Source organism: Astatotilapia calliptera, chromosome 6 (assembly GCF_900246225.1).
Source record: "Astatotilapia calliptera chromosome 6, fAstCal1.2, whole genome shotgun sequence".
Classification (NCBI taxonomy): Eukaryota; Metazoa; Chordata; class Actinopteri; order Cichliformes; family Cichlidae; genus Astatotilapia; species Astatotilapia calliptera.
The window spans coordinates 4,707,231-4,733,016 of NC_039307.1; the positions used below are offsets into that span (position 1 = coordinate 4,707,231).

The following is a 25,786-nucleotide window of genomic DNA, read 5'->3' on the forward strand; positions in this document are numbered from 1 at the left end:
TATTTATTGACAAAAAGGCGCTTCATTTTTCTTTATTTGCTTGTTTAAGCATGCCTAATGGCATAATCTGTCCAAGCAGCACGCATCCTTTAAATCTGTCCATCTGTTCGCGCGTGCGTGCGCGCACACACACACACACACACACACACACACACACACACACACACACACACACACACACACACACACACACACACACACACACACACACACACACAGTGTAATTTACCAGGATTCAATATAATTTTCTTCCTAACAAAATTCTCCATATAGCCTACATTTGTTTGACATTATCTGACATGTAGACGGTTGACTGTATAAAACGAGTTACATCCATAGAAAAGTGAAGCGTATTTATTTACACGAGTAAGTGCATCTTTAATTACATCCCCTCATTTGCTCGATCTAATTTTGCAGTTTAGGTTTCAAGAAGATACTGCATGTTATAAAATCTCCAGAAATAACAACAGGTTGAGCTTATAAGAAAGAAATATGCAAATAGACAGTTTCTCGTTAGCTTATAAGAAGAAATATGCAAATAAAAAGTTTCTCTTGTTATCTGAACTACCAATATACAAAATGAAAACAACATCAAGGGTCGATTTGTACATTCAAGCATCCAAAAATACAAATATATGTCATGTACATTTATACAGATGAACAGCTGGTACCCAGATTGTTACGCTGCTATGTACTCCTTGAACGTAACGGTGAGGCAGTTTGTGGTAATGTCCGTGATGACTATATTCCCAAGGAAAGGTTTGAAGGAGGGAAATGTGTCCTCCTTTTTCTGTTCGTGGTTAGAAACGGACAGCGACTCGGCGTTCTCCACTTCTGCAGGTTGTTGTGTTTCAAGCTGAGTTTCTGTTTGTGTGTCAGCCTCTGTTTGTCTTTCCTCCTCTGTGTGTGTTAGCGCCTCGGGCTGTGTGTGCGTTTCAGGCTGGGCTGCCGTGGGAACTGGAGCTTTAGGCCTCGACTTGACAATACTCAAGTCAATGGGCTCCACTTGGTCCACATACCCACAATCCTGCAGCCCGGGGTGACTGTGGTGTCCATTTTGGTCGATGTTGATGCTTTGGACAGGTGATGATGCTGTGTTGGGAGCGCTTATGCTCCTGGAGCTCAAAAACCTTTTACTACCCTCACGTTCCTCACCATCTGTGTCAGAGAGGTGTCGCTTTAGCCCTTGAAACCCACCTTGGCCTTCTCTTTTGTCCTGTGATGAGGGGACTCCCCTGTTCAAAGGCCGGGAGAGCAGATTAGGTTTGGTTGTCAATTGCAAAGGCTGATCCTCTGGAAGCTGGCCCTGACCCCTGACCTCAACATGTTTATCCTGTTCTGTCACAGTTAGCTCCGCTTTCAGGGACGGTTCCTTTTCTTTGGGGCAATTTCCATTAAATCCAGAACTGAGAGACGTTGCTTTGTCTACGGGGCTTTTAGCAAATCCATTGATGAGGCCGAGCTTTTTGACGAGCTTCATCTTTTCCAGGTGCTTTTCCGCACCATTGTCGGTGCCTTGCGGTGGCTTTTCAGCAGCATCACACTCGCCGTTTTTCACTTTAGCTGCTTGCATCCCGTTTTCCATGTACTTGCTCATGACAATAACAATCCGGCCATTCTTGTTTTTGTTCTTCACAATCTTTAGTTTGCTGCTGCTGACACCGTTGGGCTGTGGTAAAGCGTCCTCCTTAGGTTTTGGCTTCTCTTGCTCTTTGTGTCCGTTGAAGTTTGCCGGAAGCTTCTTCAACTCCATGGTGATATCCTTCACTTTGGTCAGACAGCCCGAGTCCTTGTCCCGAACCCACTTTTGCTGCAGCACCGGAGGAAGGTTATACTCTTTGTTAGCCAGCTCAGGAGCTTGGACGTCTATCTTGGGTTTAGCAAATATGGGCTCGTGCACCTTAATGTCTGGCTGGTAGTGATGATGCTTCTTGCTGTTAAGCTGATAGTAAAACTTCTTGCCGTTAGCCTGCTGCTCAGCCTCACGCTCCCTGCACAGCGGCTGGTACTGGTGGTGCTTCTTACTGTTCAGCTGGTAATGCTGGGGCTGCGGACGAAGCATCTGGATGGGACTGGCGTTCTGACAGCTGTCCTCATCCAGGGACGCCTCTTGTAGGTCAGCCAGGATACTGGACCTCCTGGCAAAGGAAGGCACCTGCGAGCAAACACAGTAATCAGCATTATTAAAAACGCCCAAGCCCCATCGATAAAGAATCAAATGATTTGTGTTGTTTTAATGAGCATTTAAAATAAAGAGCATCCCTTTGAGCTGGGAATTTGATTAATGATTAAGAGTCTCCAGTTTCTACACACGTGTCTTTCCTTGGGTACAAAAAAAAGGCTTTCATGGGGCCCACGAGCTGCAATGAAGACACTGTGCTTGGAATGTGTGACGGGGCTCCAAACGAGCACAAGGTTTATTTCAGAGGCCTTGGGTCCATGTTGACACAGCCCTCCTACAGATCCCTTGCAGCTCTCTGAGCCACCAGCCCGGCCATCACAGTGACATTTCAAAGTGTCTCCCGTGGCTGTGACCTCAGCTTGGAGGAATGTCATTGGCTGCTTTGTGTCCCGGCATTGACTTTATCCCATGTGTTACCACCAACACCCTCCTGAGAGGAACAAAAACATGCCTCCGAGGGGATCCCTTAGCCCTTTGGGCCAGTGATTGATGCATTAAATGTACAATCGCAGTCACCTAACTGCAACTGTTAGGTCAGGAGACAGATTCCTATAGAATTTAATGAAGATAACGTCCCTCGCTCATTCAAATTTTCACTCCGTAAATGAGCCAACACCTAAATTTTTACAAATGAAGCTTTGTTATCTCATCATACAGGTAAAACAAAACCCTGTGGAGTAAACCATGATGGGTCATCTCAGTTTAAAATAGGGAATACTGATATATCAGCCAAATATCTGTAACAACTTGACTGATACCCAAATACATTTACAGATGTCTGTGGCCAATATTAATCTGCTGTGTCCCACGAGTTTCACGTTAAAAAGATAATGTGAAGTGGCTTACAGACATGAAATTATGCATATTATACAAAGATGCTTTTATTCATGTATAAATAACAACAAGAACAAAAACAAAATAGAAAAACATATTAACCACATATTTATTTGGAACATCTTCATCTAGCATGGCTTTCATAATCACAACTTGAAAGCCAAAAAATTTGAGTGTGAAGCCCAAACGTTTAACAGGCGGGGTCTAACAAAAGGAGCTTTGAGTTGCATTTTGGGGAATGTAGGCTTTAATGGTACCAAAAGCTTTAGCCATGTTAGAGACGAAAACGTTATTTTATTTTTTTTTAGTATCACAACTTTCATGACATGTTTCATCATTTTCACATGATGAAACGTGACATATTTCACATGTTCTTTAATATTTTCTGAAATTTCCCTTAGAGAGAGAGGTACAAATAAAAATGAAACTTAAGCATCATTCATCATTACTGATAATCAAGATTAGCATTTAGAATCATGTTTTGAAGTATATTTCAGTGTGTGAATGCGCTGTGTGTAAACAATGCTATTTGAGCTGCTGCCTTTCTGGTGTTCTGGTTAATAAAAAACAGAAAAACTGAAGTCCTGTTTCCTTGTTATATGTTTTTTTTCTTACCTGGACCAGAAGATGTTTTGGCTTGGGTCCTCTCTTGCGATACCCCATCATCTGCTCTTGACGTTCCCTGCGGGAGAGGAATAGACCAGCCAATCAGTGAACCATGACACAGAGATGAGTTGCAGTTGCATGGCAACACAACGTCATGGGTGTCCTCCTCATGCTCTATTAGAAAACGCTGAGCATGTGTTACACTTCCTGATGTAAGGTGAGCATACATTGTTATTTGTTCATCATATATTTACCTGTCCTCGCCTTTGTTTAAACAGGATCAAATGTACATTTATCCTCAGCTGCTACAAAAGCTAAACAGTCAGTTTATACTAACACTCATAATCCAGTAAACAAACTCTATCCACGGTGGAAGATAAGGGCCAACCCCTCTCTGACTTTCCTCAGTCTCCATCCAAGTCCCTCCAAGACAGTAATTCAATACCGCAGACAGGAGTGATGTCAGATTCCTCCCCCACCCTCCCCCCCTCACATCTAATTACAATGACGACTCAGTGTATTTTCATAGCCTGGCATTCAGACGATTTGGCTCCCCCGAGAGGCACGCAATTAGTTTCAATAAAATCCCTCCTCTTTGGAGCAAGCGAGAGATAATTGCGAAAACAGCCGTAGAGTGAAGTCGATGTTTTGCTTTAACGTGTGACCTGCGCCTGAAAGGTTGCTGTAGGCAAAAGCTGAAGGAGACTGAGAGAGAAGCCAGTGACAGTTTAACACAGCATGCATTTAGGAAATTCAATTACACTGCCCTTCACACGGAGCAGCCTGGTCAGCCACTCAGGAGAGTATTTAGTATTTAGCCAAACAGCTAAAGTCACCAAGGTAGCCAACGCTAAAGGGTAATATTTGAATTTTTCTGATATATACGTTTACTAAGATACTATGTAGTTCCTTCAATCTTGCTTTGCTTTTGCACCGTCATCACATCATGAGCCGATTACTTAAAGATGTGAACCATAATGTAAACTTTCCCCTCGACTCCAAAATACACTTTGCTTCATGTTCCTTCAGACAGATATTTAAACTCTACCATGCACGATGATGTAATGTGCAGAATGTGACTAAATTATTTTCACATTTGTCTGCTGAGGCTTTTTTGTGCCATCAGAAAGTCTGACTTTAACATGTGTGCAGGCAAGCTGGATTTATAGCACTAGAAACTGTATAAATGCAAATCCATAAGCAATTTAAACAATGTGAAAGATGCAGATACTTTAAATAAGCAGTACACCTATACAACTAAAGAAGTATAAAGTGACATCATAACTCTGTCTCGTAGATGTGGACTGATCCTAGTACTAGACTTCATTGATTTTTAATGGAGATCTTTTAGTTGAATACTAAGTGTTATTCATCTCTGAAAGCTGGTGATTGGTGTCTCGTGTCCTCTGTATTTGTGTTCTTAAAAGTGGTGCACATCAGAAAATCCAGGGGAAAAAAGTCTAACCTGCAAAAAAGTAAAGGGATCAAACAACCTTTGAACAATCATCATTCACTTATACAGTCATGCTGTGGAAAATGACACTGGTCATCTGGTGAGTGGATGGCAGGACAGCAGGTAGCACTTTAGCAGGATAACATGATGCCGACACTCAAATAACTATCAGGTAACAAAAAGTAGATGCGCAACAAAGTGGTTCAGTTTGATCTGATAACCCTAACCTGAGCTTAACCCTGATCCAACTCTGATGACACAGGGTTTAATCTAAAGACAAACATTAAGGCTTTTCTGTTAACCAAACTCTCTACACTTCTAAAACTTACAGGGGAACCTGCTTTACTCTCTGGGGATGGGTGACAGATATTTTATGTGCTGTGACAAAAACTGGAAATGTAAGATACAGTGGATTAAAACCTGTTCTATCATGTTTTTCAGCAGCTTGTGAAGCTTCTTTATCAAACGTACCTGTCTTGAAACGCATCAAGTAGTCTTGGGTCCAGGATGTTCTCCTCTGGTTCCCATGTGTTGTATCTGTCCACAGAGGAGAGACAGAGAGCAGTGAGTGCACCCTGGCCAGTCAAAAACGGCTCACCATAACAGGCACTGGCTGAAGATACCCAGGTGACAGGACCTAATTCAATCTATCACTTATAAAATCTCCCTAGAGTCATAATTGTGGGCGTGCATGTAAACAACATGCTGAGACGCTTGTCCTCCCTGTGGATACACGTGTAATAAATCATGGGTAACTTTTACGCACGGTAATAGGGGGAGGAAACAACGGTCCGGCCTCCACACAAATCTCGATACGTGGCATTTCTTAAACATAGTGTTCAATTATAGACATGTCTTCCTCTAACTGGCACACTGGGGATTGCATACATTGGGAAACCACATCCATCATCGGGGCCAATAAACGCGCCGAGTGCCCAGAGCAAGAACGCGCAACCCCCCGTACGCGCGCCCACGCACAGAAAAATGCAGGCATTTACACTTGCGCACACTTTCTGTTTTGGATGTGGCGTCCTCGTTGAGTGTATTTCTGTTATCAAGTGCACTCACCTTGGAGACCATCCACGCCACTTGACCAAATACTCAACCCGTCCCTGTGAAGGAGGAGAAACGGGATAATGAGCGTAACGTTACTTTACTCCGCGCTGCACAGTCATCTTAAAATATCGAATAACAATAATAGTAATAATAAAACAACATATGCTCCGCTGAAAGCAGAAGTGAAAAAGAAAAATCAGCCTCCTTTCCAAGTGCATGTGTGCAAAAATGTCCTTCGGTGCTCTTGTGACAAACCTTTCTGCTGCGCTTCTTCTCGATGCTCTCCACCGCAAAGACGTGCTCTCCCGCGGCGGGTAGCTCCATTTTCCGATACAAGAGAAGCCGCTCTTCTGCTTTCCCCCCCCTCTCTGCTTTTGTTATCGGACACCTTATCCTTGCTTTCAGCCCGTTTTTCCTCGCTGCTCCTCTGATGTGAAACACAAGACTCCCCCTCCTCCTATTTTCACTGCACCGCTTCCCTCGCTTTCCCCCTCTGAGGATCTCGTTCTGCAGCCGAGCTCGAGCTGCAGCCAGAAAACACTTCATGCAAATAGCCGTTGGTGTGACGTTACATGAGGGGGAGGTTATTGGGGGCGGGGGTTGTTCCCGTGCTGCATTCGGAGACTGTCGTAAAAAGTGTAATCACGACTTCAACGGCGCGTAAACAACATGAAAAAAGCTGTAAGTGGCTGATGTAGAGGATGTCTTTGAGAAATTTGGCGAGGGATGAAAACCAAGGCAAAATCTGGTAGCTGAAATTTTGTTGTGGGCTAGTTTATTGTGCCAGGATATTAACACCAACCAGACATGAATGGCGTTTACTTTTTTCCTGTAGAAAAACAAAAACATGACACTAATTTTGCCTACATGACAGTGTCTAAGCTTGTACCTCTCCGGCCTGTTGGTAGGAAGTTCTAATATCATTAAGTCCTCCATGTCTGACTGTGGGGAGATGCCAGTGTGTGAAATCACCTGCTCTTCTGTTTGTCTGGGCGGAAAATCACCTTGACAGATAATAATAAACTTTCTACCTAAAGCAAGGGTGTTCAATATGTGGCTCTGGGGAACAGATACGGTACAAACTACCATATAGGATGGCTTTACATCCAAGTGAGAGAAATACAGTGATGTCTTTACCATCTTTGATTTGCTTTCTAAATAAAAAAACCAAACATTTATATAATTACAACGTTTTTTTCTTATATTTTGATAAACTGCTGGAAACACGAATAGTGAAATGCTGTGATTATGTGATTATTTAAATACATATATACATATAAAACTTTATGTATGAAGGTTTCGCGTTCTTGCAGAACCTTTGTGATACACCTGTCAGAAGACGCATTGTTGACATTCCACTTATCTTTAAGATGTAGCCTGATTATTATCTGTTCGTGAGCAATAGTCTCCTTATACTGAAACAAAAGTGGATTATTATCCCACCCTTTTATTGGCCCACGTGAGATCAAATTAGACTGTTTGTGACTAAAGAACTAACGTGAGGGTGACACGCCTATCAGAAAAACAAGTGCACTACACAACGTGACTGGGGTAGTAAAGGTTACGAGCCAAAACAAGAGCCTGAACGCCTCACCTCCCTCCCTTGTCGCTGAACGCGAAGCCAGATCTAACTGGAAGAGACTGCTATGAATGGTGAGTGTTTTATCCTGAAACGTGATGGCCCGAATGTGCTGCCTGAATTCAGCATCTGAGCAAGGCCTTGCAATTAATGTTGTATTTGCAGTCACAGCACATCAACAGTCCGAGTTTATACGAGATATTTTTTCTTAACTTTGCGCCTTCGCACTTAATAGCACCTAAAGCGCTATCCAAAATGTGTTTTATGAGGGCCACACGATGAGGTGGTTAACTTAAGATTGTATGCCTCAAAATGGAAACCATCCACCTGAAAATACACAACAGGCCCAACCAAAGTCAAGGCCAGAGCCCGTCTGACATTGATTTATCACCGCCACCATAACAAGGCCTTCTCTATTACGGCAAATGCCAGTGAAACGGGAAAAACACATTCCCATCCGAAGCCCTGTAGTGTGGATAATGCGGCATGAATCGTGACCCTGTGTAAAGTTAAATTGCGAACAGAGCCCCTACGCTGCAATGCGCATTACAATGAATAGATTTCCATATCTTCCCTGAGTCAAGGTCACACAAAGAGATGACATTTCGCATGGCAGCGTGTCGCGGGGATTTTCTGGTGGATTTTCGCGTTGTTAGAAGATAGCTCCTGGTTGAGTGGCAGCCGATGTAGGTCATCCTCTTACTCTAGCCCTCAGTTTTAACTCCGGAGGGGTTATTTCTGACTGAGCCCCGACAAGACAGGCACCAGCCGGTTCCATTATTGGCACGGACAGCCTGTGGACAGCCTGAACCAGCTCGGGCCTGAAGCTGAGGGGGGCACACGGACCTGCAGCACCAAAGCCGACGGTTTGTGCTAGAAATGGTTGCGCTTATTTACACCTGAGGGAAGGTTGAGGATTTTGATATAATTAGACGGACACAGAGGGAGGTTACAAATAACATGTGCTGTTCTTTCCCGCTGTTGGCACACGCAGCTCTCTGTTCACTGTTATTCTTTACATTTAATCCGAATCTGAGGGAGGAAGTCATTTCATAAACATCTATTCGAAAACAAAAGCGTAAAAATGTCACTGCAGCCCCGGCCGCATTGTTTCAGACGGCAGGACTAAATAAAATTCAGCAGCGAAAGGGTTAAAGTGTAGAGTTCCCGCAGGCTGCTGCGCTGGGCCTATTGCAGGCAGGCATGGCGGTCTTTCCTTATAAGGCAATGGGCGCAAATCGGCAGTGAAATATCGCCTGAAACGAACGAACGAACGCAGCGCACTCGCACTTCTCTGTTTTCCCCCCAAAAAGCTTTTCATATGTACAAAACATTCAATACTCATCAAGTCGGCCCCTCTGTGCTGGGCTGCATAGCAGCCTCGGCGCGCGCACACGTACAGCGCCGCTCGTGCGGTCTGCTAATTCATCTGCGTCACTCCTGAATTAAGGATGAGCAGAAGAGCCGAGGTCGCAAATTAGAATCTGGGGGTGAAGGTGAAGGTGCCAGTGCCATAACGTGCTCGCCAGAGAGCTTCTACCAAGCGTCCGCGCGGCCGTGCACGTGTCACCTGTCTGCACTTCAAACCTGATGACGTCAAAACCTGCTGAAGATCAAATATCGTATCTAGGTATCATATTTGTCTTCGAGCAAAAAAGGCTGCTGGCGCCAAGTGTTGATATACTACATATTTTTTTCTTTTCGTTTTTTTTTTTTTTTTGTCTCGTGTTTTGGGAACATGGGCACGTGCTCCAGGGGTGGGTGTAATGTGATGGCGCACGTGCGTGTTGGTTATTAACGGTATCTCGGAAACTTTACCTGAGCAGCACCGCGCGGCTGCATTTGCGCTTTTAAAATTCGCCAACGGAAGGAACGAAAACCAGCGCAGTCGTCGGCAGTTTAGCGCAAATAAGCCCGTTTCTCTCCAGCTGCACGAGCGCAGTTTATTTAATATTTCGGCGTTAATTCCTCCCACAGCCCGGGCTCCGTTTTATTTTAAAACCACCTGAGAAAAAAAAAGTGACGCAGAGAGAGAACAAACTGGTCTCGCGTGATTGGATTCGCTTTTGTCTCGATCTCCTTCTAAATTCATCCTCATGCCAACTTTCTGTTTAAAAAAAAATCTAATAAATGCATCAGGATGCTGCAGGGATATGTTGGAAGTTTCTGCCACATTCCCATTAACAAAAAAAAAAAAAAAGAAAGAAAAACGTTTCTGTCTTCCTTCGTATGTGTGTGGACAGGAAAGTCCTTTAGATGGAAAAGCCCGACGTGCATGTGCCAGTCAGATCTATGAAATCAGTGCTTGTGAGAGGACAGGATGAAGGGAGCGCACTAACAGGAGAAATCCACAGGAAATTACAGAGAAATTAGCTCATTTTGAAGTTTAGTTTTGAAAGGAGAACGTTTAAACCCACTCCTGCCCAACCCTTCACTCTTCTCCACCTGTAATGAGCTGCTTGTTCAGTCTTAATAGATGCAAACTTTAAGTAAATCTGCTTGTTTTTATGAGTTAGAAGGAGTACTTCCCCTCTGCTAAAAAACTAAAGCGCATGATTGCAAGTCTTTGTGTCACACGGTGGAGGGGGGTTGAAGTAAAATAATGACTGGATTCATTAGTGACAGGGTGAGTGGAGGGGAAGAAGTGACATTACTGTTACAAGAAGTGAAAAACAAAGAAAAAAAAAAGAGAAAATTCTTCCTCATGCATCACATAAGTGTCTTACATGCATGATTTATATGAAACCAATGTAAGTTTGAAGTATTCAGCAGGTGAATCGGCAGGTGGACACGAAAGCTCATATTCATTTACAAAAATCCTCCAATCCCCAGCATTTGATGACGCTCTTTCTCTGAGTGGGAACATCTGATTAAGATGACATTTCCACGTAGGAAGACATGATGCTCTGCCTGCATCACAGCGCAGTGCTGCAGATCCAATAACAGCAGAGGAAAAACAGGAGATGGAGGGATGAGGTGACGTTAAAGTCCAGAAGAAAAGATTTGATTAACGGCAGTGAAAGGAAAGCTGAGATCCAGATGTGTAGTTTCAAATCGACTACTGTTTGTTTGACTTCTGAAGAAAGAACTTGGAGGGGAGATTCAGGTTTTCTGGAGTTTCCATAAATAAGTCGTCTGACCTTAACCTCAGAGGCATTTAGTAATCTTAAATCAAAATATTTTCTGGTGAAAGGTCAGCCAACCACCACGGCTGACATCCTTTAAGTACATATTAAGCACATAAAGAAAAGTGCTGCCTTGGAACTAAAAGCTTTACAATTATTTAATCAATTGAAAGGTTTCTTTAATGTAGGAGAAAAGCAGCAGACGTCAGACTCTCTGCTGAGACTGGCTATAGAAAAAGAAAGGATGACAGACTTCATTCACCAAATGATTCCAGACTTTTGAATTGTGCAGATTTTCACAAAGTTTAAAAATACTTCTGTTTTTTAAACTGTTACCTGAAACCAAACCGTTTAAACCAACACACGTTGAGTATAATGAAATCTGCATTATTGGTACAAACTGCTGCAGTTTTGTTGTTGCCCACAGCCGAACAGCCCAGTCTGTCATCTCTCTATTTCACTGCGCGTTTCCTTTTCAGCTGGGATTCACCGCAGCTTCTTTTTTCTCACCACACAGATCAAATGAATGAGTCAGCGCTGCACTACAGACAGGTTTTAATGCCATTCTCAGCCTGCGCTCGTGACATGTTCTACCGTCTTTGGTAGGCAGCGACGGCTGGTGGGAGGGAGACAAAGAAAGCATGATTCATAATGTTTTAACGTGAATGGACACACTGATGGTTCAATCCCTAATAAATATAGCGCGTACAATATGTTAACAAAGATTTCTTCAAGGAGACTTTCACATTTGGTTTGATGTATAATTTTGTAAATATAGCACATTAACTTTGTAGTATTTTAAATCACTCGACACGTGTCTGACAGTTTTAATTCATTAAGCGACTCAGGTGTTTGATGTTTGAGTCTGAAGTAATTAATTAATATATTTTACTGCTTTGGATTTCATGAAATGAAATCATCTAAGACGTTTAGAGGAGACAGGAATGTTTAGTGGAACTGGTATAAACTCTGGGGAGCCCAACCAGAAAATTGTTGGTTTAATGCTTTATTTTAATAACCCATCATGTCTTTTTTTTTTTAATCATCTAAAGGTTAAAGGGCCAGTTCAGCCCAAAAAGTCAGATTTACATATATTTCCCCTGGAGTTTCTTTATTCACCTTGGTCGTTTTAGTGTGAGTTGCCCAGTTTTGGAGATATCGGGTATAGACATGTCTGCCTTCTATTGAATGTAATAGCTCTAAATGGCTCTCGCCCAGTGGTGACCGGGTGCCAGAAGTAGATTTGGAAATTCCAGCTGCCGTGTTTTTACCCAGAAATCACAACTAAAAATTGAAGAAAAAAAGAAAAAAACTTATTTCTTATTTTGCCGGTACTTTTTTTGGGGGGGGGGGCTTGTACTCTGTTATAGCCTTTTATCTTATATCTTATGTTTTAACCTTGTTGTGAAGCAGTTTGGTGTACCTTCGGTTTTAAATGTGCTATATAAATAAAGTTGTATTGTACTGTAAAACAGCAGTTTTTACAAGCAGGAACCCAGGCCCAGGTAGTCCTCACTGAAGGCAGCTAAACCTTGACAAAAGCAGTATTGAGGATAAATCTGAAATAATATAAAACAACATCTCTGGTTTGTTTTTTCTTGTTCTTTTTACAGTGATGATGACTTTGCAAATAAAATACCGGCATTCAGGTAATACATGCTGACACTGACCTGCTCTCTTGATGAGCCCCACTTACAAATGATTACTAAAGGAGATATTAGAAGTGCAGCTAAATCGCAGCACAAGCTTAAACGTGTTGGTGAAGCTGAGTGCTATCAGCATACTGCTCACTTCATGCCATAAAAAGTAGCTCATGGTATCTGTAATGCTCACAGAAAGAGATTTTACTGAACCCTTCAAAACTAGAAGTAGAGCTATATTTATTATTTTTTTCCCCTTTGAAAATGAACCCTTTAGCCTCATATGGCCCCATTCATTCATCTCACGAGCGCCCGCCATGAAACCAGAAGTCCAGAGAGTGGGTGTTCTTGAGCATTTTGAAGTTCTTTGCACAAGTGTCTCCAGATGTGTGCATGGACCCTTCCTTCTGCAGCATGATACACTTGGTAGGGTGTAGTTTGGAGAAAATAGCTGGATACAGGAGGATGATTTCTAGAAAGAGGCACTGGTGCTTTGAGTTTTTAAACTAAACTGTATGCCGGTTGTGTGTTAGCTGGAGAGGTGTAGTCCTGCTCATAATCATTTTCATCTTTCAGAAATTTGTCTTTTCAGACATCTCTGATTTCACTGAGGTGTTGTATGGTGCAAAGGAGTATTTGTTGAGAACACTGTTCCAAGCAGAGTTGGATTCTGGATTATCCTTGTGCAAAGAAGGTGGCTTAAGAAAATGTAACATCTCTTATTTTCTCATATATTCAGACAGTTACTGCAAAACATCATTTGGTGCAGAAATAAGAAATGAGGTGGTCCTTAATGCCTCTGTGGGATTAAAGCCACGGAAGGCAGATGCTCTTTGGACTAAAATATGTTGGTCAAACAATAAAGTTGCTCTTTATTGTTTTGCTGGAACCTTATCCTCTTCAGACTTTGTACTCATCTAATATGCACCTTAGAAGTAGCTGAAGTTGTGCCAGAAACCACTGCTCGTTTTAAAGTTTTGAGCACCAAAAAGTGAGTGTCAGTCAGATCCATGATATTCAAGAGGAGGGAGACAACTCTGCAGTGGATATTTCCAGAAGTGCGCAAACCAAACTACCTAAATTGATAAGCAGCACTCAAGGCGAGAGGAAAAACATGACCGTTTGATTTTGGAGTGAACTGTCCCTTTAAAATGAAAATTAATTATAGCTTTTAAAGAAATGTAACCCAGTAAAAAAGTACTTTATTTTCTTCTAGAATAAAGTGGAAAAACTCTAATAAAGAGCGTCAAAGCCACTTATTGATGTGCTGTGATTTTATAGATGGAGAGAAACAGCAACCCTGTCATAAACGCCTGTCTTCAGAGATTTGTCTCTGTGGGAGTTACTGTATGAAAGCGAAATGAAATCCTGAGAGCCTCTTCTAAAGAATCTGATTTCCCAGCGCGTGTTAGCGTGTGACAAATGTTTTTAACCTGCTGAGGCGACAGAGTCAATTCGACGGGATTCATGGAGTCGCACGTGTTGTCTCTTCTTCTGAGCATAATTCAAAAGGATTCAGAGATGCAGAAATCGAGCCTCGTGCATAAATCACTGGCATGTAATTAGAGACTCAAGACTCCGTCCTGATATGCAAGTTATTTTTATCTGGATTGTAATGATGTGGAAGCTAATAGGTGAGCGTGACTCAGGGGTTAAATGAGTCTCTTGAGAGGCTTTGCTCAGGCTTTCTAAAGAGACCTCATGCTTACGTCAGCAGCGGCAACCTGCCCACGACGCAAGCTGTGAGCCTCTCCTGTGCATTTTAGAGTGGAAGCAGGAAAGATGTGCTCCGGCATCGCAGTGACTCAGCCTCCCATCTAGACATGTAATTGATAAAGATGTGTGTGTTTGTGCGTCAAAGGCAAGTACCAGTCATGAGCAGTGACCACTGTGCCGAGTGACTCACAGCAGCAAAGTGTACATAATGGATGTTGCGCGGATAGTGACGTGAGCTGAGCCTCCCGCAAACATCACATGGGCCTGAAACTTTTTTATCAAATCTTTAAATTTTCCAGTCAGTCCAGAGTTCATCTTCCATCCTGCCTGACTCACTCAAAAGTCCATAAATGCGAATATTGACTTCAGTGTGCAGTTTATGACTAATCAGCTCCAGTGTACCTCCTTATGTCCTCGTACAACAAATGAAAGCAAGAAGCTGCCAAAAAAAATAAGAGCAAGTTGAACTGTTAAACTGCCTCCTAGGAGATGTGTAGTGGCATCCTGCTGGTTCTTTGTCTTTCACACTTCCACCTGATGCCGCTGATGCCAATGGAAAGCGGGATAATTATGTATTTGGCAGGGAGCGGCGGAGCCGACATGTGTGTAGTTGGCGGGGAGGCTGGAGGAGGGACGGGGACAGCAGCTGAGTGCAATCATCTGGAGCCTGGCCTTGTAGTGGACACATGGTTTCATTTGATGATCTGGTCAGCAGGTCATGAGAGGAGCAGACGTGGGCATGTTTAATACAAACACACATGTGCTTAGTCAGAATGGGGCAGGGAATTTGCTGGACTGCCCTGGCAGGCATCCTGGGAAAATAAAAGCATATGAGGAAGCTACAGTGAAGTGCCAAACAAAACACAGCTAATGCATGCCATAACAAGACGCTGACTAATTTATAGCCTCAAAGTGAACGTCACGCTTGAGTGAAACTCTATAAAAACTAGAAATATCAGTTTTCATTGTCTCTCATACCAGTGGATTGTCTTGTTTTACTGGTAGTTCTCAGGTATTGTCAATGAATAATAACATTTAATTAGCTTTTTCCATTGTGGAAGGCATGAGTGGTGCCTTTTATCGTTGCTATCAACCTGTAGTGTTAGGTTTAACTCTTTTTTTGTTTTTGTTTTTTAAATGGTATTTTAACCTTTTTGGTAAATCGAAATCTTCTGTCTGGTGAACTCTTCTCCCGAGTTCCCGTGAGTCGTTTGGTACCGGGCCACGAGAGTTGAGACTCGGGTGTGAAATTTATGGTTTTCAGGGTTTTTATCGTTAACTCGGTTTCCCTGGATCTTTGCCTTGTTGTAGTTGTGTGTCTTATTTTTAAAGAAATATTTACACGTTACCATAGCGACCAGAGAGCATTAAGGGGCAGAGAGGAGGATGTTACTCTCAATGTTGTTGGCACATTTCAGGAGGACGCTGCTAACAAAATTACACAATTACACAGTGAATTTGCATTTATTATTATATTTACAAAACACCACAGTTTTTGTCTTGGTCGTATCATTTTATTTTGTTGTATTTATCTTCGACACCTTAAGGCCGGTCTGTGAAAATATTGTTGGACATTAAACTGATCCGTGGTGCAAAAAAGGTTGAGGACCGATGCTTTAAGGTGCTCTCAGGCCAGATGAGATCTTCTCTCCAGCTTGCACGCCTAGATAACCTCCAAAGGTAGGCAGCCAGCAAGCACTCTGACCAGACTCAAACCACCTCAGCTGGCATCTTTTGGCACCCTTAATGGCGAGTCTAGCCACCCAACAGTGGAAACACTCATATCTCATTTCCACAGGTGAGTGTTGGAATGTAGAAGAACTAGCAAATCAAAAGTTTCAACTTCCAACCACACCAAATCTGCCTTTCCACCTCATGCTCCACCTTTCTCATTGTTTGTGAATAAGATTCCTCGCTTTGAGCTCCCTCGCTTTGGGCCGCCTCTGTACCCCAGCCCAAACGGAGTACTTTCTGCATGTGCACAACATGCTTTTAAAACCTAACCTATCCCCACCCCTAAGTGGGTAGTGAGCCAAAATGGACCAATCATGGGTTTAATTGCATTACGATGTGTACATGTTTTTTTCACAATTATACTTCATTTAATTCATTTTTGTTTCCTTCTTAGCTGCTGACATTTCTTTTAACAAATTCGGAACTAAGAACTAATTACTGAGAAAATATAATATATATTTGAAATAGTTAATACGAACAAACATCAAATTAAATTCTCAGGATCTTTTATTGTTTTAGGTTCACCTTTTAAATTATTTATAATGTGAATATTTCTGATCAGGAGTGTTGAAAAACTATGGAGGACATAAACGCTGAACAGCAAAAGTAAGGAATTCTCGTCAGAAAAAGCTCTTCAGGCTTTCAAAGTTTCAAAGTTGGAGGCACGACGTAAACGCTACGAGAGGTGAGAGAGACGAACAAATGTGCAACTTTCAGGAAAATGACCTTTGTCTTTGAACCAGAAACAGTTGCAGAGTTTAAGAAACTGTCAGAAAAGTAAGGAGGAAAAATAAAGTTAATCTCCCTGAAGGCCTTTCTTCTCCCAGAGAGGGAGAATGGCAGGTTGGAGGCCATAATGGAGAAGACTGGAGCTGCATGCCTGCAGAAGATCGATGACAGACTGTAGTATAAAGTGAACAGACTTGAGGAGCTCAACAGAAAAGACTTCTAGAAGGTATAAAAACTGCTGTAACTTCACAATCTCTGAAAGCTCTGGAAGTCAAAAGGATAATGGTTTGAAAAGTTTGTTTGCAAGAAAGATTCTTTCAAAACCCCTTCAAGAAATGTCTCTAGTCAGGAAAAAAACTCAGCAAACCAGGCAATAGGAGACCTGGTTGGTGAGGAGCAATCCAAAGAGGAGCTGGATAACCCAGGTCAGAGATTTGAACAGAAATAGATGAAAAAGGATTTTTGTGGCCAGTCAGCCACCGCATTAAAACCAGATGAAGTTAACGACAAGGACCAATGTATTGATAGTTTGCTAATCGGGGTGAGCGCATCCTTGAAAACATCTTGTGGTGGGATTTTCCCAGTGTTCATTATATCTATTAAAGGATAACCAGTGAACTGGCAACAGAGGCATGGCTGCCCAAGGCTCACAGATGAATGCTGGGAGTGACGACTGTCCAGTTCCACAGAAGAGCGATGCCAGAAAACACACAGCATTGCAGCTTCCTGCATACAGAGGCTGCAGAGCTGCAGACGTTGTGGTGAGGTTTAGAGGTGGATGAAGTTCGCATGTGAGAATCAGAACTGGACCGTGGAGCAATAGAAGAAGTGAATTTTGTGCACCGTTTACCTGGGAAAGAGACTACATCGAGACTGCCAGAGACAGTAGAGTTCTTGAGAACCTTGGTATCTGACATGTGGCTGTTACTCTCAACAGGTACAATCTACAAAAATGTTGCAAAACAGTTACACCCTTTCAGGAAAATAACATTCCCAGATGCCTGTTTGCTTTATTAGCATAAAAAAAAGCATATCAAGTCATGCTATCTCCCAAACATTCTTCAAAAGTGGCGTGAGGAAATTAACAAAACAAAAAAAGATCTTGATCTCTTTCCTCAGATCTCTATCAAACTTCTATGTATCAGTGAATCTGTAAGTATTATGACGGTGGTGTGAGAGTGTAAAGGAGACCAAATTGTGCCTTTGCATGAGAAAATAATTATTTTTTTTATGTCAAATGTACTTTAAGAGCAAAGTTTGTTTTTTGTTGTTTTCTTTTTAAAGATTTAATAGCCACTGTGATTTCACACCCTTGTTAGTGAGGTCCTGTCCTGAAGCATCTGAGCTGAGCATTTTTGCCATCTTGGTGTTATGAAACCAGACACAATGAGCGAAGAGTGAATCTGAGAAGCTGAGGGAACAAAATGTACAAAATGCACATCATGTGTTCTTGAATAAGACTTCAAACTGGACGTGTTTCTTTTAGAAATCTGATAAACACAGATCATTATTATCTGAGGAACTTCTGTCTATATCTGATTGATTTGCTCCCGTATGAATGCAGAAAGAACATCTGGTTCTCAATTAGAAAGAATTTCCACATCCACACGATATTTCCTCGTGATGTTTATGGACACATTCAATTTTCGTTGCACTAGATTTATTTAATTATTATGAATTATTATTTGACCACATAATAGCTATGACACAGACACTATCAAACCAAAGCTTGTTTTAAAATCATAAAAACTGGGCTAAAATCTGCACTTCTGAGACTCTTAAAATTCATGCCAACCACTGAGGCTGTGTTTCCATGTGCGTGCCTCAAGATGAGTCTGAAAGACTGAAAGCTTGCCTAAGAGGAACCTTGAAGCCGGCCACATGAGAGGATGCTGATATAGGAGCGGCCTCCCTCCCAGCTCCTCTGGCAGCCTCTTCCCCTGTTGGAGCTGCTGGTGAGACAGCTGGAAGCCAGAGCTACTGTGCAGGCTGATGAGGCTCCAGCTTGGAGATAACCGCAGGAAGGCGCAGTGTGAGGAGGCAGTGGAAGAGGAGGAGAAGAAGGAGGAGGAGGACTATCTATCTCAGCCCTCAGGACATAACCACATCTCACTGAATCCATCCAAGGTGACAGTGAGAGAAGTGTTGGTGCGTGGTGGGCCCTGGGCAGAGGCAGAGGGGAGGGGAGAGTGGAGGGTGAGGGAGCCGGTACCTGCAGGATGAGAAAAGAGGAGGAGGAGGGTAGATTTTCTCACTTATTGGCTTGTGTTTATTGCGTGTGCGTGTGTGATCATGTGGTGTAAATGTTAAGAGCGGCCCGCAGCCACGCTGACAGTGCACTGCAGGGGGTGATTAGGGCTGTGCCATCCATCTCGCAGGCAGACTACAGCAGCAGCGCAGCAGCAGAAGAAGCAGAGGTGGAGGGAGAGAAGGGGCCCGTGTGGTAGATGGAAAGGGGGAGGATTACTAGCTAACACTGATTAGCAGGCAGCTTAACGACATGCTGTGTTTTCCATCTCATCATCAGCACATGACCTGGGGCTGACTGGGGGGAAATGAAATGGTATTTTTGATTATTTGTAGAGAAAAAAGGGAAAGTAGAGAGCTGGGTATGAATATTCAATTCAGGCCATTACAAGATGTCCTACTTGGATTAATAATAAGACGCTGTATTAAATGAAAATTACTATTTTTATGTTATTTCATACATATTGATTGGTTTGTGAGTTTGTATTATAAAATGTGTCTCTCAAATTTTACAGCAAAAATTACAATTTATTTTGTTGTTCACAACATTTTGATTCTATGATTGATTTTTGTCAATACTCAGAGAGTACTGAGGAAAAGCAGCAAGCTACTGTGTAGTCTCACAGCAAAATACAATATTTCTTCTTTTTGAAATAAGGCAGACTTGACTCTCTGTTGATTCAGTCTGCCCATAAATCATCTGAGCAAAATTATGTTAAGTTCCATTGATTTATTTAGCACACAGTCAAAATCTAAATCTAAAAATCAGAGTGATGTTGCAGACACCACTCCTCTCACTCATCCCTGAGGAATCATCCCTGATTCCTCTCCTTGTGTCCTCTTCTTGCATCCTCTCCCACCACAGGAGGTGAAGAAGAGACATGAGTTGAGGCACCAGCATAATAAAATAAACTCAGACATCCTGGCTTTGGAGCCGTCCATTTAAAGCAATTTCAGTAAAGTATAGCACCATTGCTGCATCGTCGGCCTGCTGTTTTGTTACTGCAGAATTTTATGAGCTCAGATGTCAGAATTTTCATGACAACTTTTGCATTTTGCTGTACTTTACTTTATTTCACATTTCCTGTATAGATGAACATTTTTGTCTTTATTCATTACACATGCAAATGGTGCAGGATGGAAACTTCATCATGATCTTGGAACAGAAGGGACTGAGACACACACACACACACACACACACACACACACACACACACACACACACACACACACACACACACACACACACACACACACACACACACACACACACACATATATTAGTGCTTTTTCAGTCTTTTAGACGACAAGGTGCTTTAAACAGGCCACATGTTATCCACATTTTATATGCTCACACACAAACTCATTTAAATTTAAGACCAAGGGGGGTCAGTGCTAACCCAATTGGCACATTTAAATAACTAAGACAAATTATGAGGGAATAATTGTTAAAGTGTCTTGACTACATGTTTTGTACAGTCAGTCCTTCAGCAGCAGGTACTCGAGGTGATCATTTTCAGTATGATTTTATCATTTTATCATCACTGTTCTGGAAGACTTTTGAGCCACTCTTCTCCATAATGTAGCTACAGTTCATTTTGGGTTTGTGGGCATTCGTTTACATACAGTTCCCACCACAACATCTCAGTCAGGTTGAGTTCTCGACTTTGGAAAAATAAGATAACCAAGGTGTTACGTTCTTATATAGATTTGCTGCAGTGCTTGGATTCACAGTCCTGATACCTCACCCACCTTTAGCCAAGTTTTAGCTGTTGGACAGATGGCCTCATATTTGACTCTAGAATACTTCGGGGTACAGAGGAGTTCATGATTGACTCAGTGACTCCATCAGAGGCGCCAAATCATCACCCCTCGACCATGCTTGATAGTATTTATGCTTTGCAAACCTAGGGTGTGCTGCCATGTTCTTTTTAAAGAGAAGGCGCTTTCTCCTGGCAACCCTTCCAATCAAGCCATATTTTTGCAGTTTTTCTAACCATGACATGGTCTTACGTTGAGATGTCCACTCCTGGATAAACAGTGGAAGACAAAAGGACACAAAGATTATGTCTTTGTGTTACTAAAGACCCAAATGCTCAGGACCTCTGTTATTAAATTGGTGGCCACATTCAAACATATTTGATTATCAGCGCCTGGCTGCTGCTTTCGTTCTTCTCCCTGTGAAAGCAGTAAAGGTGTATTTATTTTTTTCATGGGCCCTGTGGAAAACTTTCTTTTTCAGATGACTGAAAAAGCAGTGTCACGCTCTTTCATGTGTCACAAGTAACAACACTTCCAAAGAATGCACGTATGCATCATTGATCATAGCAAGCTTCCTCTGTTCTCCCGCCTCGTTTGAGACTTCAGAGTCACAAAAAACAGAGAAATAGGGGGAAAAAAGCCCAGGATTCCACACTGTGGAGATTTGTGGTGATATAAATGTTTAAGTTCAGATTATTTATTTAGTAGTTTTTTAATGATTAATTACACGTTGTAATTGTACATCGTGCCTACTGTAAACCAGAACATGCATGCATAGGTTGCTGTACTTATATTACACTAACACTGTAATACACTGTTTATGGAGATTAGGATTAGGAACATTTGCAGTATAGTCATAACAGCTGACGGGATTATATTTTTAATGCTTCTGTATTATTCAGTGTTATCTGCACATCCTTTACAGAGAAAATAAATGCCAGTATGATAAGACGGGCACTTCAGCTTCAACTTCATATTTTATACTTCTTATGTCTATTACATAGGGGATATTTGTATATTAGAGCTATTTGTATTAAAGCTTTTACTGTCTTGGAGCTATCGTGACCACATAATTTCCTCTGGAATTAATAAAGTACTCTGACTCTTATTCTGATTATTATCACAAAATATTTTTATAGTAAAAAACTATTGTAGTAAATTCGCAATTTGCCTGCAGTAAAGTACTGGCATAGCCACAGTAGCAGGATAGTTACCAGTACGTTCCTTTATTTTTAACATTAAATATTCAGTATATACTAAATGCTTGATTTATAGGTTTAACTGACGTAAAGGACATTACTGTCATTTAAGTAAAAAATATGTTTTTAAATGAGTAATGACGTATTTCCTAATTTAATACGTGATCATCTTGGCTGCTTTCCAGTGGCTGAACAGGCCGAGCATCATGTAGCGCACGGTATCAATCCTCCCCTTTATTGCATTAAAATACAAGTCAAAAGCAAATATCTTAAAATGAATGAAAGAGCGAGCTAAACCACTGTAGTCATACTACACAATCTCAATTCACTTTTCGGTTATTTTTTATTAAAGTGAGTCACTGCATTCAAATGGCCTGTTTTTATAGCACGAGTGTTCTGCCATACATGTTATTAAGCCAGCACTGTTCTCTCAGAGATGAATGTGATTGTGGCACGGTGGTGACTGAGTGTTGTGCTTAGGAGGATGAATGGCAGCGGCGGCTCTGCGTTTTCTGGCTCATTGCTTCGAAATGACTCTCCTGGTGTCATTGTCAACGAGTGCTGGGAGAGGGAGGAGATCTTTATCTTTTCTCTTTCCTGCTCCTCGCCTCTTTCTCTCACTCTCTGTTTAGTGTGGCAGCAGCTCTGTCTTTTCTCTCTCACATCACCCTCTTGCTCGCTGCCAGCCTTTCTTTCCATGTCTCCCTCTCAGAGCAGCGAGCCCCCACGTCACTGCTTCCCTGGAGCTGTTGGAGTGGGGGATGGGAGCTGAAGAAGGACAGAGGAAGGGAGGGAGGGAGGTAGGGAAGGAAGGAGGAGGGAAGGAATGGCGAACAGATAGTCTGCCAGGCTCGTGAGGGGGCGGTGGAATTCTGCAGGTTGCCTCGGCGAGCCAGTCGATAGCGCATTGAGCCACTTAGCTGCCGCATGCATGAACCCTTTCTCTGCCCTTCACCTGCTACGCAGAGGAGAAAGACAGGAGAGAGTGTGCTGGTGTTGTGTATCTGTTTACCAGGCCCTGCCTCCTTTCCTTACTGTTGCTATGCCCGCCAAGCTTTCCTCTCTAGCCAAGCACTGCAACAGTGGAAGACTTACCACCAGAAATTCACAATAGCTTATGAAACAATGGGTGCTTGATTTAAAACAAAGGCAAATTGATTCCACTAACTGAAATAGGCTGGCAGATTTTATCAACTGCAGCCAGCATGTTAATTATTGTTAACTCAATGAGATGGTTGTAAATCGTTTTGTCTGATAAACCTGGGCTATTTCATTGCAAGAAAAAAAACCTTTTATAAGCATTGTAACGATGACATTTATGTTTGTCTGTTAGTGGCAACGATCAGCTTCGGTTTAGTAAATGTGCACAGCGTGTCAATCTAACCACACGCAGAATAAATGGCTGTATTTAATGCTATTGTAGTGCATTACACTGGAGGTCCATACACGGATTACCACATGTTAATGCTACACGGATTTCAACATTTGTTAAAAATAGTATATTTAGAAAACTGAATGTTTTGAGAATTAGTCGATTAATTTATATATTATACTGTCGCACGCTGTTGGTTAGTTGTGAATCTGGCAGAAAGAATAGAGAGTCTATGGGAAGGCAAACCAAAATCTCAAATTAAACAGTCACTGGCTGTGTAATTGATACAGTTCGGCCTCCTGTGGAGGGATTCGATGCCATTGTGACAGCAGAGGAGCAGCAGTGCTGGCACTAAGAGACCGGGCACCGAGTGAAGTTGGCTACACCCTTTCACATCTCCTATGCAGGAAAAAGGTCCCTGAGTCAATGTTTGGCTAATGTATACAGCTCAGACTGAATCTTCCTGTAAACACGTGAAAAGAAATGTCCTGACCGTTCAGGCAGAAGTGTCTGAGAAGCCAGTTATGGGTGTGTGGTTTTCACTGTGGTCTTTGTTTAGATTAAAGTGTATTTATGACTCTTGAAGACTGACAGTGTACATAGTGTAACAGAATCTCAGCGCTTTCATGTGTCGGAAAAACAAATGCAAGATCGAGGTTAATGCATGGTGTAGTTGTGAGCTGCTTTGTGTTGATGTGTGACCAAACTGTGTGCTCAGGAAGTGTAGATACACAAGCTCTCTGAATAAGTATGTATCATATATCCAGCGCCTGTGGTTACGTGATCCATACATGTGTGTATTTAATGGAAAGACTGGCATTTATATAGCACTGCTTAGTATTACCGAGTACTCAAAGTGCTTTTGTTTACATACCTCATGTCACAATCATCATCTATTATAGCCACACATTCATGCATGGATTGATTCTTGCTTTAAGCATTTTATCTGTGTCACACATACAGCAAATGTGGAACCACCAGTTAACTTAACATGCATTTGTTTGAATGGTGGGAGGCCGCTGAAAGGCCCCACCTGACCAGGAGATTTAAACCAGGAACTAGAAATTAAACCATGCACTTAAGAAATATGTGTGTGTGAGCCCCATAATATGTTGATTTTCTGTCCATGGATATACATAGAAGTAATACTGTGTTACTAATGTCATTAGCAAGCTAGTTAGCCAGGCACTCTAACAGAAGTGAGGTAAATTTATTGGTTATGTAACTGCATCAAATACACCTTCCTCTGAACTGTTTGAATGCTAACCCAGTTTTACTGAGATTGTGGTCCGTGTCAGAAAAGAAAGTGCAAAGCTGATATGAGGCAGGTGGCAAAGGGGGTGGTGTGTCCGTGTCCAAGTATGGTCTAGTCAGACTCTCGTACAAACCAAAAAATATTGACTGTATTATTTCCATGACCCTGCAACAGACTGGTGACCTGTACCCCTGCCTCTCACTCTATCACAGCTGGAATGGGCTCCAGCCTCTTCAGCAACCTTGAAATGGATAAGTGGTTAAGGAGATGGATGGAAGGACGGATGACCACCATGAAAACCATGAAGACGTGCTGATGTCATAATAGATCGTATATCATAATATTTAAGTTCTGTGTGTTTAAATTCGAATACATTAAAATGTATTAATTTAATAAATGTATGTCCATTAAATATATAAAATGCTTTTATGAAGTGTTACAGGTTCATAAATGGGTCATAGTCCATTGGTAGGTGGTTGCTAGGCAATGGGATGATGTCATAATATGCGATACAGATAAAACTTAGATGTGTCTGCGTGCCAGGTTTGGTTGTTAAAGTCCTGATCATGAGGGGGCATTTTTGCTTGTTTCATTCTGCTTTTCTTGGTGGCTATTTGTGTGGGTCTTTCCCTTTCAATAAACCATTTACACAACACGCAGCTAGCTCTGTAAGATAAAAGGATGTGTGTGGTATGACCATTTCACAATGTAATCCAGACTTGTGGAGCATTAATCGTTGTTGCTCTTGTTGTTCTCAGGTTCTGTAATTTCTGCTCTAATCAGTGAAGGGGTAACATGTTAACTAATCTACTTAGTGCTAGAAAACCTGGAGAAGGACGTCCAGCAGAACTTTATGAAGCAAATCTAGTAGAAATCATCAGACATCAGTTTTTTAACCACGCTCTGTTACAATGAATACGTGCTAAAACAACAGTTTAGCATTCCCAGTGTTTATTGAGGAATATCCCCTTTGCTTCAGTCTAATGAAGCTTATGCTAAAGCTCAATAAGAAATATCTATATTCACTTGAGCAGAGCATTCCTGAGCCCTTGGGCTGCTGGTCTATTATTTACTTCACCCTCAGTCAGTGCAGTAATTTTCCTTCTGAGAGCTAATCATTCTCTGTTCCCTGTGCTTTAAACCTCAGTGCTCTTCATCCCCATGTTCACCCTGTCACTCATCCAAGTCTCAAAGTGCTTCATCTCCAAAAACACCAGCATCCACACTCACGGTGGCGTGCCCAGTCCCGCTTCCTACTCTACATTGTTGCTTCATCGTAGCAGATCATTACACCAACT

At 42.1% G+C, this 25,786-nt stretch overlaps 1 protein-coding gene and 1 long non-coding RNA gene across 3 annotated transcripts; one reads left to right on the forward strand and one right to left on the reverse strand.

The window, feature by feature from the left end:
- Positions 1 to 338: 338 nt before the first annotated feature.
- On the reverse strand, positions 339 to 9,186 carry LOC113023624 (E3 SUMO-protein ligase CBX4-like). 2 transcript variants are annotated; one of them, XM_026169822.1, is made up of 6 exons: positions 9,052 to 9,186; positions 6,387 to 6,655; positions 6,144 to 6,187; positions 5,547 to 5,612; positions 3,632 to 3,698; positions 339 to 2,155 (listed from the first exon to the last, which is right to left on the reverse strand). In XM_026169822.1, the coding sequence occupies exons 1-6, from the start codon at positions 9,053 to 9,055 to the stop codon at positions 680 to 682; spliced, it is 1,926 nt and encodes a 641-aa protein (XP_026025607.1). In that variant the 5' UTR covers positions 9,056 to 9,186; the 3' UTR covers positions 339 to 679. The 2 variants fall into 2 exon arrangements, with proteins under 2 accessions (XP_026025607.1, XP_026025606.1); XM_026169821.1 differs by lacking the exon at positions 9,052 to 9,186 and having other exon boundaries at positions 6,387 to 6,789.
- LOC113023625 (uncharacterized) lies at positions 8,513 to 25,786 on the forward strand. The gene is made up of 3 exons (XR_003272597.1): positions 8,513 to 8,576; positions 24,701 to 24,836; positions 25,636 to 25,786. It is a non-coding gene; the product is annotated as an uncharacterized LOC113023625 (long non-coding RNA).